The sequence below is a fragment of the Protopterus annectens genome, chromosome 8.part0, assembly GCF_019279795.1.
Source record: "Protopterus annectens isolate FY-2018-M chromosome 8.part0, PAN1.0, whole genome shotgun sequence".
NCBI lineage: Eukaryota > Metazoa > Chordata > Ceratodontiformes > Protopteridae > Protopterus > Protopterus annectens.
In genome coordinates, this window is record NC_056741.1 from 87,645,137 (window position 1) to 87,658,746 (window position 13,610).

At 37.5% G+C, this 13,610-nt stretch overlaps 1 protein-coding gene across 1 annotated transcript in view; it reads left to right on the top strand.

The window, feature by feature from the left end:
* The window catches only part of LOC122808148 (CD209 antigen-like protein E), a 454,065-nt gene that overhangs the window by 167,697 nt on the left and 272,758 nt on the right, over window positions 1-13,610 (top strand). Inside the window, exon 3 of the mRNA XM_044079119.1 lies at window positions 9,890-10,012. Coding sequence (XP_043935054.1) covers window positions 9,890-10,012 — 123 coding nt within the window. The remainder of the gene's footprint in view (window positions 1-9,889; window positions 10,013-13,610) is intronic.

Here is a 13,610-nt window from a genome sequence, read left to right on the forward strand (position 1 = left end):
AGTGGTGCTATGCTTCTAAGGTGGCCCATAGACACCACCAGGGGCATGCTGGGCACAATGAGTGGTGACTAGCATTATACTAGTACCCACAGCTACACATTTAGTATATATGATATCCTGTGTATGCTCAATGCATATGCTATGCATAGTTATTTCTATGTGTAATTATTTTTCTGACTATTTTAAATGTGTGCACATTTTGTGAGAATTGTGTTGAAAACATTTATAAGAAGTGAATTATGTGTTATTTCTGGAATTGTACAAACAGTCATTTTCCTGTTGTTTTGTGGTTGGGTGAGCTAAGAACTATTTATGTGTTGCCAGAGCAAAGGTTGGGTTTCAAGAGTTTTGCTCTTGCAATTGTGTAGGCATCCTGATAAACAATAAAAGTAAACTGTAAACAATACAGTTCTCCATGCTTTGTTTTGGACCAAACATTGGTTTGTGTGTGAGCGTGATACCTTATAAACACAACAATCTTAAATCCACACCTTCTACTTAGTTACATTAGCAAGTAACAATATGCAAGGACCTGCCATTCATTTGTGTTATTATCCATTTATTTTCCTATTCCAGGTTCAACACTTACCTTGATAGTCCATGTTTTAATTCAGGGCTGACTCTGTATGATGCTATCAGTACACATGCATTACATGGATAAGTAAAGGTTGTGAGCATTGCCTGGCATCAATGTTACTGTATGTATGTGCATAGGATGCAGGTTTTACTCCCTTAGGTGGTAAGCATGTGTGTTATCCATTGCCTGTTTGACAGGATGAGGGCATATTGTGCATGCCAGCATATACTTACACCCACTGTGACCAGTGGTTCCCTGTCTGACTCCTCACCTGCATGTGGCTGTGGTGACCTTCCCAGTGGTGGTGGGATGTATGCCTCTTCCCCTTGGTGTTCTTGCTGCAGCTGTTTTCTCAGGATAATACTGTGAAGGATGGCACAGACAGTGAAAATGTCAGCACAAGTATGGGGATTGTACTGCAGGGCTGTCCCTGATGTATCTAAATACCAGAACCATGACTTCAGCAGCCAAAACACATGCTCTATAATATTTCTTGTTTGAGCATGTGCCTCATTATAATGTTCTTCAGTGTGTTTGTTTGTGCATTTCTAATGGGCATTAGCCATGGCTCCATTGCATCCCCTCCATCACCCAGCAAATGACCCTGTGGGATATCACCCCTGGAAAACCTCTGATAGAGTTTGGAGTTGTGCCAGATATGTGAGTCGTGGTAACTGCCAGGGTTGCCAGCTCACAAATTCAGGATGATTCCCTTATCATTACACATGACCTGGCAGTTAATGGAGTGGAAGCCCTTTCTGTTTATGTAAATCCTTCCCTGTGCTCCAGGTGGTGTTTTCAATTTAATGTGCATTCAGTCTATAACACCTAGGACTTCAGGGAAGTGTGCAACAGGGTGGAAATTCTGCATAGTTATTTTGTTGTTTGTTGGGGTATGAAATTTTGTGTTGGGGGAGCAAATTGGGTAAATTTGCCTTGAATTTTGTACATCCTGAAAAAAAAGTAACTAAAAATAAGTTCTCCTGTTTTTTTTGGGAAATTGGTTTTGTGGGGTAAAAAAAAAATTTTTTTGTTCATTAAAGTAACTATCAAGGACTTTCATTGTGTTAATTTTTTTGGCAAAAAGAGTCAAATTGGGGCTGACTCTGTGCTTGGGGGGGGGGGGGGGGGGGGGGGGGGGGGGGGCGGCCAGGTGGGGGGGGGGGGGGGGGGGGGGGGGGGGGGGGGGGGGGGGGGGGGGGGGGGGGGGGGGGGGGGGGGGGGGGGGGGGGGGGGGGGGGGGGGGGGGGGGGGGGGGGGGGGGGGGGGGGGGGGGGGGGGGGGGGGGGGGGGGGGGGGGGGGGGGGGGGGGGGGGGGGGGGGGGGGGGGGGGGGGGGGGGGGGGGGGGGGGGGGGGGGGGGGGGGGGGGGGGGGGGGGGGGGGGGGGGGGGGGGGGGGGGGGGGGGGGGGGGGGGGGGGGGGGGGGGGGGGGGGGGGGGGGGGGGGGGGGGGGGGGGGGGGGGGGGGGGGGGGGGGGGGGGGGGGGGGGGGGGGTTTTTTTTTTTTTTTTTTTTTTTTTTTTTTTTTTTTTTTTTTTTTTTTTTTTTTTTTTTTTTTTTTTTTTTTTTTTTTTTTTTTTTTTTTTTTTTTTTTTTTTTTTTTTTTTTTTTTTTTTTTTTTTTTTTTTTTTTTTTTTTTTTTTTTTTTTTTTTTTTTTTTTTTTTTTTTTTTTTTTTTTTTTTTTTTTTTTTTTTTTTTTTTTTTTTTTTTTTTTTTTTTTTTTTTTTTTTTTTTTTTTTTTTTTTTTTTTTTTTTTTTTTTTTTTTTTTTTTTTTTTTTTTTTTTTTTTTTTTTTTTTTTTTTTTTTTTTTTTTTTTTTTTTTCTTTTTTTTTTTTTTTGTTTTTTTTTTTTTTTTTTTTTTTTTTTTTTTTTTTTTTTTTTTTTTTTTTTGTTTTTTTTTTTTTTTTTTTTTTTTTTTTTTTTTTTTTTTTTTTTTTTTTTTTTTTTTTGTTTTTTTTTTTTTTTTATTTTTTTTTTTTTTTTTTTTTTTTTTTTTTTTTTTTTTTTTTTTATTTTTTTTTTTTTTTTTTTTTTTTTTTTTTTTTTTTTTTTGTAAGAAGGCCATTTACTCAACAAATTTCAATGACCAAGCATATTTTGATGATTTGGTAATGAGTAAAAATGCCTTTTCCTATCTCTATCCCACATCCCCTTATGCATTGCAAACATTTATTTTCCTTGTCTATTCTACAACTAAGCTAAAGCAGAATTTACACTGCAGAGTTCACTGTCTTGGTTGCTACTACCACTATCACTGTTTCTGTTACTGCTATTACTACTATTACTACTATTATTGCCGCTTCCACAACCATTACTACTACTACTGCTACCAGTAATACTAATACTACTGCTGCTACTACTACTGCTACTGCTACTCTTACTAATTCTAATACTATTACTACTACTGCTACTACTAATAGCAATACTACTACTATTATTACAACTGCAAATACTATTCTTACTAATACTACTACTACTGATATTACTACTATCAATACTGTTACTGTTAGTACTACTTTTACTACTAATAGTAATACTACTACTATTATTACAACTGCAAATAATATTCTTACTAATACTACTACTACTACTACTACTGATATTACTACTATCAATACTGTTACTGTTAGAACTACTTTTACTACTAATAGTAATACTACTACTATTATTACAACTGCTACTACTATTCTTACTAACACTACTACTATCAATACTGTTACTGTTAATAATACTGCTATTCCTATTACTGCCCATACTACTGATACCACTGCTACTATTCCTGTTTTTACTACTGCTGCTACTATTATTACTACCACTACTACTGACTTGAAACCATGGTGTTTTATCCAGTTTTGTCCAACAGGCTGTTTTCCCCCTCATTGTGGCAGTGCATGGAATCGGGGTGGTGGGAGTTAGGGCAACTTGCAAATAAAAGCAAGTGGCAGCAGGGAAGTGTGTCACAAGCTAATGGTACACAGCCATTTACCATAAATCATAAAAATCAAAGTCATAGCAGATTATAATGCAACTAAGAAACAAATATGGGAAATAATAAGGCCACAAATAAGCAAAGTTAATATTGGAAACAGAAAACTGCACTTGGTAAATTGACATTTTATTTACTGACTGTTTTGCAATTTAACCTGTGTTAGTGATCTCTAACTTAATATCAGAGGTAGGAGCAAAATGATATGCATTTTTCTAAGGCAAGAAAGATTATGTTATTATTACATAAAGCAAGCAACAATATTAATTAATAAACAAAGCTGAATAAAGGAAGTGGATATAACCAATAAACTGAAGGTTAAGGAGTGACAGTCCCACAAACAGAAATAATCAAACACATGCTGAACATATCTTTCAGCTATCATCAAACCTCTTTTTATGATATCATAATATAATTTATTGATCTGTCAACATCACTCACATTTTATACCATGTGTTTCACTTTTTCCTTGTAAACATCTTTAAATGTTATCCTGAAGTAGTTTCTGCCAAAATATACAAAGTCTGAACTAAAAGTGGCTAGCAAGGATTAGAGACACTGTCCCTGTCTGCTGTGCAACTATTAGTTCACCTGACCCAGCTAGAGTTGACTTTAACATTTTAGCAGTGAATGATAAAAGGAGGCCTTTCCTTACTGTTAAAGCATTTCACAAAAAGGGTTACTCAGATTAGCACAATTCCAGGATAATTTTTTCCAAAGAGACACAAAAGTCATATTTGCAGTAAATGTCTTGCATAACATGTTAAAAGTGGCATTAGTGGAAGCTTCCTATGTCAAGACCACACTAGTAAGAGGATTTTAACCATGCATGATTCTTTTTTCCCTTTTATCTCAACCACATCAGGAAGATGGGGGAGTCCCTGATCTCAGACATTTATGATGTAACATGGAACAGGTGTGAAAGGGTACCATGTATATCCAGCTTTTCTTTTTGGAATATTTTGCAGTAAGCCTAATTTTATTGACATAAGAATTTAGTTTACAGCTGAGTGTTTCCAGAACATGGTCAAAGTATCCAGTTATGTTGTGGTGATAAGCCCATAAAAAGGGCAATGCATGCCATGCCTATAACTATTCGAATTTGGTTTTATTGGCCTGAATGCTTCAAAATAAGACTTGTAAAATAAAAGGTCAATGGCCGGTGGAAAGTGATCTAGCTGAAGTGTTTTATGTCCTTAAAGAGTAATTTGTTTATTTCCCATGGCCTCCTTCACAGAAGGTTTAATGTATTATATAGTATTGATGCTGGATGCCTGGGCCTTTTTAATGCTTTTGGCTGAGTTTTTTTCCCAAGTTTTTTTACTTGTTGTTATAGGATGTTTAGAAAGTCAGCATAAGTCTGGGTCACTACTGCATGAAAAATTATTGTGCTTTTTTAAATGATTTCATGTGCAGTGGTGCAGAAGCAATTCTACAGAATATGGCATCAGGTAAAGTTGAGAAAGAGAGATAGAGAGAGGCAGGCTGAAGGTTAATGAAATAAATAAATGAAAGTTAAACTGTATACCTTGTGTGTGAAGAACATGGTGCATGTGTAGCTATACCCAAAGATCAAATGTAATTACAAACACTTATTTCAATGTCATATGCAACATGGAAGAGATCCAGAGTAACCAAAATGTACTTTTAGTGCTGAGGGAAAGAAGAAAAATATTATGCTATATGGAACGGTTAGAACCCCTACACACTGTACCAGATTCTGCTCTAAAGCTTCACTGTGTCAGACCAGACAAATGATTGTATGTAAAGCACTACACCATGTTTCACATCACTCACTGCAATGTATAAGTCTTGTTCTTAGTTATCGCACTGATCCCACTTGTTCCCTACATATCAGTCACCATGTTAACAACATCTTAAGCAGAGTGGGCTTGACTGCTTCCTGTCCAGCCAGTGCTAAGCAGCTGTTTCTTCAATGAACTTCATACCTGGTATCAGTCTAAACACGACGTGCACTGAAATAAGAATGCTGCACAAAGAATGTATTTATAATGGGTGATAAGCCACACTATTTTCATCCCCGTTGAACTGTTGTATCATATATTAATGACTGGACTGATGAACTAAATAATGTTAGGCATAGAACAAAGAGACCAGATTTAGGAAATGATGCATCTATTTTCTGCGAAGAACATTCAGCCATTCAACCCCTATGAAAGATGATGAGGCCCCTGAGAACTATGGAATTGTGGATGCAAGTACTCAGCAATCTGAGGATCCGGTTTGTTTAGAAGGAAACAAAAAAATAAAGAAAGGAAGAAGTTCTCAACAAATAACAAGGAAGAAAAAGAAACTGACTAATGACTGTAAAGGAAAGAGAATACGTAGTAAAAAGGATTCTGCTTTGTTATGTAACACACTGGTGACAGGGAATACAGATATCTGTCTATCAGAAATCCCTCAGTCTACAGAAAAAGGCATCACCTTTCCAATGGAAAGGGTAGAAAAAAGAGGCAAGGGGCAGGTGAAAAGGAAGAAATCAAAACTGAATGTGGAAGGATTGAAAAACATTACTGTAAGAAAAAAGAAGAGAAAGACAGATGTTGACTACATGGCTCAAGCTGTGGATTTACAGTGCCAGCTAGATGACAATTTAATACGCAGTGAAAACAGTGGAATTAATAAGACTAATAGTGATGAAGATCTATCCTTCATAACAATTGACAGAGCTGAAATGACTGTATTAAAAGCTGAAGATTCTTCAGAGATGGTCAGCAAAGATCTTCTTGTAATTGGAGATTCAGTTATTAGAGGAACTGATATTTAGATTTGCAGAGATGATAATGAACATCGAGTAGTGTTATGCTTGCCAGGAGCAAAAATAGAAGATGTGAAACAAGCCTTGGTATGCCTTAATGTAATAAAGTATGGATCTGTTTTTATTCATGTTGGTACAAATGATGTCATCAACAAAGATTCTCTGACTGTTAGTCGGGAACTGACAGCCCTCCTAGATAGTATAGCTTGTACTGGTGTTAGGACATATTTTTCACAAATCACCTGTAGAAAGGATAGTCAGGTCACTGTGAATGAAAAGATTTTTTGGATAAAACCTACATGGAAAAAACATCCTTTTTTAAAAAACAGAAATGTGTAGAGCATCCAAGCCTTCTTTTGGGCACACACGTTTACAGACAGGATGGTGTGCATTTGTCTAGATCAGAGAAGAGAATTTTTGCAGCAGATATTATGCAATATTTGACAAACACTAGCCAGGATTTTTGCCAGGTCAAAAATGTAACAGTTCACAGATAGCAACATTTGATGCATCTCTGATGGTTGTTAATGCTAGGAGCATTAATAATAAAGTGTTTTTATTAGAAAATTTGCTATGTTCCCACAATATTGATGTTGTTATAGTTTGTGAAACATGGTTAAAGAACAATGACTGGAAACCAGTTCTGTCAGGGTATAAATGTTTTTACTGTAACAGACATTCTAACAAAAAATCAGGTGGAAGTGTTATGATAGGCATTAAAGATAGCTATGAGACTTGTGATTATTACATGTTCAATGATAATACCAATACTATAGACTGCGTAACTGTGACAATAAAGACAACCCTGGAACATATAACAATTGTTGCAGTGTACAAACCATCAAAGTCAAGTGCAGATGACCTAGAGGAATTCATACATTTCTTACATGAAACACAGGAGGGAAGAATAATATTAACTGGGGACTTAAATTTACCAGAAACAGACTGGAATAATATTGATTCTACAACATTAGTAAAGAAATTATTCACAGAGTATATTCAGAAACAACAAATGCTTCAGATTGTAAAAAAAAAAAATTACCAGGGGACGGAATATACTAGATATTGTTTGTGTTCCTAAAGAAATTACTGTAACTTGAAGTCAAGTTTTACCACCATTAATGTGCAGTGATCATGGGGTCATAAAGGTTAATTTGTTGCTAAATAATTCTGCCAAACTGAAATCTAAGCCAATGCACAGAAGGTTAATTACAGATTATAGGGAAGCAATATAAAACTAACTGGAGTGAGGTGTTCAGTGGAAAAACTGCAGATAGAATGTGAAAAGTTTTGAAAGACAAATTGTTTGAGTGCAAAAAGTCAAAAAAATGTTTAACATCAGGATCTAGGCACGTAACATCAGGAGGGTATATTTCCATAAGAACAAGATACCTGATTAAGGTGAGAGACAAAAAATATAAGAAATGGAAGAGAGGTCGAACTACAACTTTGAAAACTGAAATAAACGAGCTGGACAAACAGATTAAGCATAGTGTTAGACAAGATCAAGAAAAATTTGAAGAAAATTTATATAAAGATATTGAGCATAATAAGAAACCTTTTTATAGATACATAAGATGTGGAAGGAATAAAGATACACAAATTGATAAACTGTGTGCAGATTCTAGAATTTATTCTCAGACTCAACAGATTATAAATATATTTACAAAATCTTATGCAAAAAAGTTTGGCTCCACAAAAGGGGTGGTAAGTTGTCCTAGTGACATCCAGGTAACCCCAGATACTGTAATCAAATTAGATTATATTGAAAAAGAAATGTGCAAACTGGATCCAAACAAAGCACAGGGAGGAGACCGAATAAGTAGCAATGATTTGAGAACACTTAAGCAAGAACTTACGCTGCCATTACATCTATTATTCACTAGGTCATATAAATATGGGGAGATTGGAAACATGCACTTATTAAACCTGTCTTTAAGGGAAATGGGAGTAGAACAAACCCAGAATCATATAGACCCTTAGGTCTACTTTCATGTTGTGGAAAAATAATGGAGAAGGTAATACTGGATAAGTTATTGTCAGAACTGGATAGGTTGGGACTTGAAACCATATATCAGCATGTATATGTTGAAAATAGATCTATTACCACCTGTAACATGATGTTCTATAACAATATAATAACAGCTATGAATGAAAAATTGTGCTGTGATGTGATTTATATAGATTTAACTTCAGTGTTTGGCAGGGTTATGCACAAAACACTGATCAATAAATTAGTACAAATAGGTATTGGTGTACTGTTGATAAGATGGATAGCTGCATGGGTTACAAATAGGACATGGCAAGTATCACACACCAACTTGGACAGGTGAAATCCTTGGTTACAGTCAAGGTGTCCCACAGGGCTCTGTACTAGGCCCTTACTTGTTTAGATTGTATCTTTCAGACCTTACTTTTTCATCTGAGGTTTTCTACTGTCTATATGCTGACGACCTGAAACTGGGTAAACTGATCACAAGTGTTACAGATAAGGCATGTCTGCAAAATAATTTGACTAAATTGACCATTTGGGCACAGGAGAATAATATGTTGATAAATACATCAAGAACTAAGCATATGAGATTTGGGAGACATAAACTGAAAGGTGAATATTTAATACAGCACACAGTGATTGAAACTGTAGACTCATTTAAGGACCTGGGTATGTGGATAGATTCAGCTATGAGGTTTTTCTAATCATATCAACCAATTGGTTAATGATAGTTATAGAACTATAGGTTGTATAAAAAAGTTTATAAAGTCTAGGAAATCAAACATAATGAAGTCATTGCTGGCTAGTTACATTAGATCCAAACTTGAGTATGGAATAACAATATGGAAACCCTACAGGAAAACAAGCATTAAGAAACTGGAAAGAGTACAGCAGAAATATACTAAGGGCATCCATGGATGTGAAAATCTAAGTTATTATGAAAGACTAAAATATCTGAGCTTGTACAGTGTCTCTTTCAGATATTTAAGAGGAGATCTTAACCAGGTATATAAGGCATTTAGGGACAACCATCTCTGGGGATGTTTGGGGTTATCAAAAAGTACTAGAGAATCATAAGATAACCTATGCAGAAGATTTTATAGGAATGAGAAGTGTACTAATTGGTTCTCTGTCAGAGTAGCTGATGCTTGGAACAGACTACCAAACTACATTAAAGCAAGTACTAGTTTAGATATTTTTAAGAACAGCTTGGACATTTATTATGGGGACAAGTGTTTTGGCATAATTGTAAGCTAGAAGGGCTTTAATGCCCATGCTTGAAACATTTGTATGTATGTATGTATGTATGTACATCCCTTGTAATTTACATAACTATGTGGAATGATTGATGCTTGCAGTCTCAAAATGTATGCACATTTTCAGTTAGGATAATAATACATAGGTGTCAAATTAATTTCAAACTTGTCCAATAAATTAGAATGATGTAGTGATTTCATTAGTTGGCCATCTTATGGTTGGACTGATTTACTAAAAGTTTTGCTTTAGATTGCAACCTTGAGCATGCTGCAATTTCTGTATTTATTATTTTCAGATATTCAAGAGAAGCAAACATATGATGAATGCCAAATGAAAGTAAAGACTCTGGAAAGAAATATCACTGCCCTGTCTAATACAATCGATCAATTAAGAAATGCATTCAGCAAGTCTTCTATAGGTAACATATTTCAGCATTAAACAGTATGATCTTTTATATTTCCTTGTTTAAATTATGATTCTCAAATGTCTTTATACAGTAACAAAAACTGTATATATATATATATATATATATATATATATATATATATATATATATATAAAACACTAACATGGACATTTGTAGATGTCTTTATATATTAACGAAAATTGTATACATACATATATATATATATATATATATATATATATATATATATATATATATATATATATATATATATATGGGTCTACTTCTTTTGACCTAACTCCCATTTGCCTGACACCCATTTGCCTGAGACCAAATGACTGAAATTTCATTTGCCTGACACTTCATTTGCCCGACACTTCATTTGACTGACAAGTATTATTAGCAAGAAAATGGAATATGCCCCCTTCCCCACTGTAGTGCGACCCTGGAGTTAGAATATATAGTTAGGGGGGGGTGTGGGGGGCACAGCCCCCCACTTACTTTTCTTTTACTAAACAATATTACATCAAAAGTTAGCAATATCATATGAAATGAAGTGGGGGGCTTCACCCCCCCACATCCCCCATTGTGGGGGGCTGTGCCCCCCACACACCCCCAACTATATATTCTAAGTCCAGGGTCGCACTACAGTGGGGAAGGGGGCATATTCCATTTTCTTGCTAATAATACTTGTCAGTCAAATGAAGTGTCGGGCAAATGAAGTGTCAGGCATATGAAATTTCAGTCAAATGGGGTCAGGCAAATGAGTGTCAGGCAAATGAAAGTTAGGTCAAAAGAAGTAGACCCATATATATATATATATATATATATTTATAAAACACTAACATGGACATTTGTAGACAAGGTCAGCCATGTGCTTGAGATGTATGTGCGTATATGCGTCCCTTAAGGTGTGTGATACTGTCATTTGCATGATTCATGAACAAAGGTCACTATCAGAGGATAACAAAAACTACTGTCTGTTCTCTCATGTTCTCTTTTGTCAAAACCGAAAAGTGATACATTTCTTTAAGTGAAGTATTTTCCACACATAACTTTGCTGGCTACGGAATTGTTATTAAGGGATCTCTACAGCCAGGCAGCTCACAATTAAGACCTCAGTAATAATTTCAGCACAGTGACTTGGTTTACTCTACAGATCCAGGGCAACCATGGTAGAGTTTACATCATTCCATTCATACCCCAATACCTGAGAACTGGCTTTACCAGGAGTTGCACTGGATGTACCATGACCTTGGCTGGATGCTGATGTGCAGCATGACCTTGATCAATATCTACTGTGGGAAAGGCCACTGTAAAGATGGCCATGACCATGGTGATGGCCTCTCCTGGGAGTAGGCACTGCCACAGCAGATGTTGCTGTAGAAGTGCTAGCACTGTGGGAATGTGATCTTAGTAGTCCATGTCCACGAGAAGACTTTGCATGTTCCAATGTTTTGAGACTATCCAAGGAAACACACATAGAGACATGTACTCCCATAGGTCAACATGCACACCCTGCATCACCCACACTATCTCTGCCATGGTTGTGCTGGTACTAACCTATCCCTCTAAAATGGCTCTGCACATTCTCTGGGTTTGCAATGACTGACCACTAATCTCAGGTGGTGGGTAGTATCCATGTTTTCAGTGAGCACCATTGCCCACCTCCTGTGTGTACTTTTCTACCCATGAGTTATAGGGGCAGATTCTGAAATCCGTATTCTCAGGCCAACACACTTACTGATCAATGGTGCCTCCATTAACCTGTCCTCTGTGTAATGCATGGTAGCCTGGGTATCCACAGGCATAGAAGCTGTGTCCATTGTATATGCTGGATATGCAGTGGTCAAATTCTCTGAGTCCAGCACACACTCTATACTCCATGACTGTATCAGCTCATCTCTGCCACCATTATCAGAGGCTGGAGATCCTCCAACGTCATTTGAGGGTCAGTTCCACAGTGGCAGTGCTGGATAAAGAGTCACCTGTGAATACACCAAAGCACAAAATATCCAGTGTAATTATTACCCAGTATCAGAAGTATACATGCGACTGATAGCTTAACATATACAAACATGTTAAAAAGTAATACTTTATGTGAATACATTGTGCAGATGGCTGTGGATATTGTGCCTGACATGCACTCGTGTACTGTAAGTAAGCTATAGTTGCTGGATCAGGTCTGGGAAAAGTGTATAAAAACTTAAAAGGCTGAGGAACATTATATATCCCACCTGCCTTTTTAGGGGCAGCTGGCTGACTGTTACGAAAATTACAGGCAGCAGCACTTATGTCCTATTTAGCAGACAGAACTGGAGGAATGGGTGCAGGTTCTAGAAATTCCTTTAGGAATAGCTCATAGGATTTTTTGATGGACTGAGAAAAATTGATGTTCTCCCACTTAAAACACTGGCACATTTTAGAAAAAGGCTCAGAGAAGGAGAACCTCCCACATGGAGAGTCAGAAACTGATCTGTCCTCTGACTCTGAATCAGAAATCTGAGGAGAAAACCCTGCATATGTCCCTTTATCCTCCAACCCAGATTCAGAATCTTGATTTTTTTTCAGGAAATGAGGTATCCCTCTTTCATTTGCCAGAAACTACTTTACAACAAGATCTATAACCTGAATTAAACCTGGAACCAAGCCTAGTAAACTATTCCTAATGAAATTTGGCAGTAGATATGTTTAGTTTTCTCTTTCTTTCTGACAGGAAAATGGGACCAACAGCAGATTCCCCAGGTGTGGGCATGTCATTCTCACAAATCAAGGATGCATTACATGTTCTATTTCCCCGGACAGAAAAGAGTGGCTCTCCCAACTGAGGGGACCCCCACAGCTGTGGAGGATGTGGCTAATCTTGGTCCATAGTGGTTGTAGGTGCTATACCAGAGAGATCTGGGGTAAAAGATGAGTGATCTGAGGTACACCTAATGGCCACAGAAAAGTCATCCACCTGTGGCTGAGGCAAATTGCAAGCCTGCTGTGATGGCAAAGGCTGTTTGCTCAAATTTCTCTGTTTATGTTTGGAAGAAGGACTGACTGCAGAACTGACAGATTGTTCCATGGTCAAGCAAAAAACTATGACTCTTTTCTAGGAAAACAAATAACAATGTACTCCAGATACCAACAAGGACTCAGAATAAAATTATTAATAGGTTCATAGGTTCATAGGTTCATACTAGGCTATCTGCCCTAGGGCATTTATAAGCCTAGCCAGAGTGTGTATGGCTTTCACCACCCATTTTAAATTAATTTTGCTATGCCCCTTTTCGAGGTTAGTATACTGTGCCTCTGTCTAACAGTGACACAGAAGTGATACCCAGGGTAAACCTATGATCTCCCATCCACTCATCAAGATTCCACATGAAGAGAGTCAATGAGGGACTCTGCCTAACCTGGACTGGGATTTTATTCCAGAGTGAAGGGAGCCTCTGGGTTATGAATCTGTCCCTCCAGCATGTCCTATTTATTTCAGTGCTGAGATTTAAGTCCCTCGAGCACGTAGCTCGATGGGATTTGGATTTTCTGAGGTGCAGCATGTCCATTAATTCCTGGTTGGACATGGCTTTATACGTCAGGCACAGATCGCCTCTGAGCAGGCGGT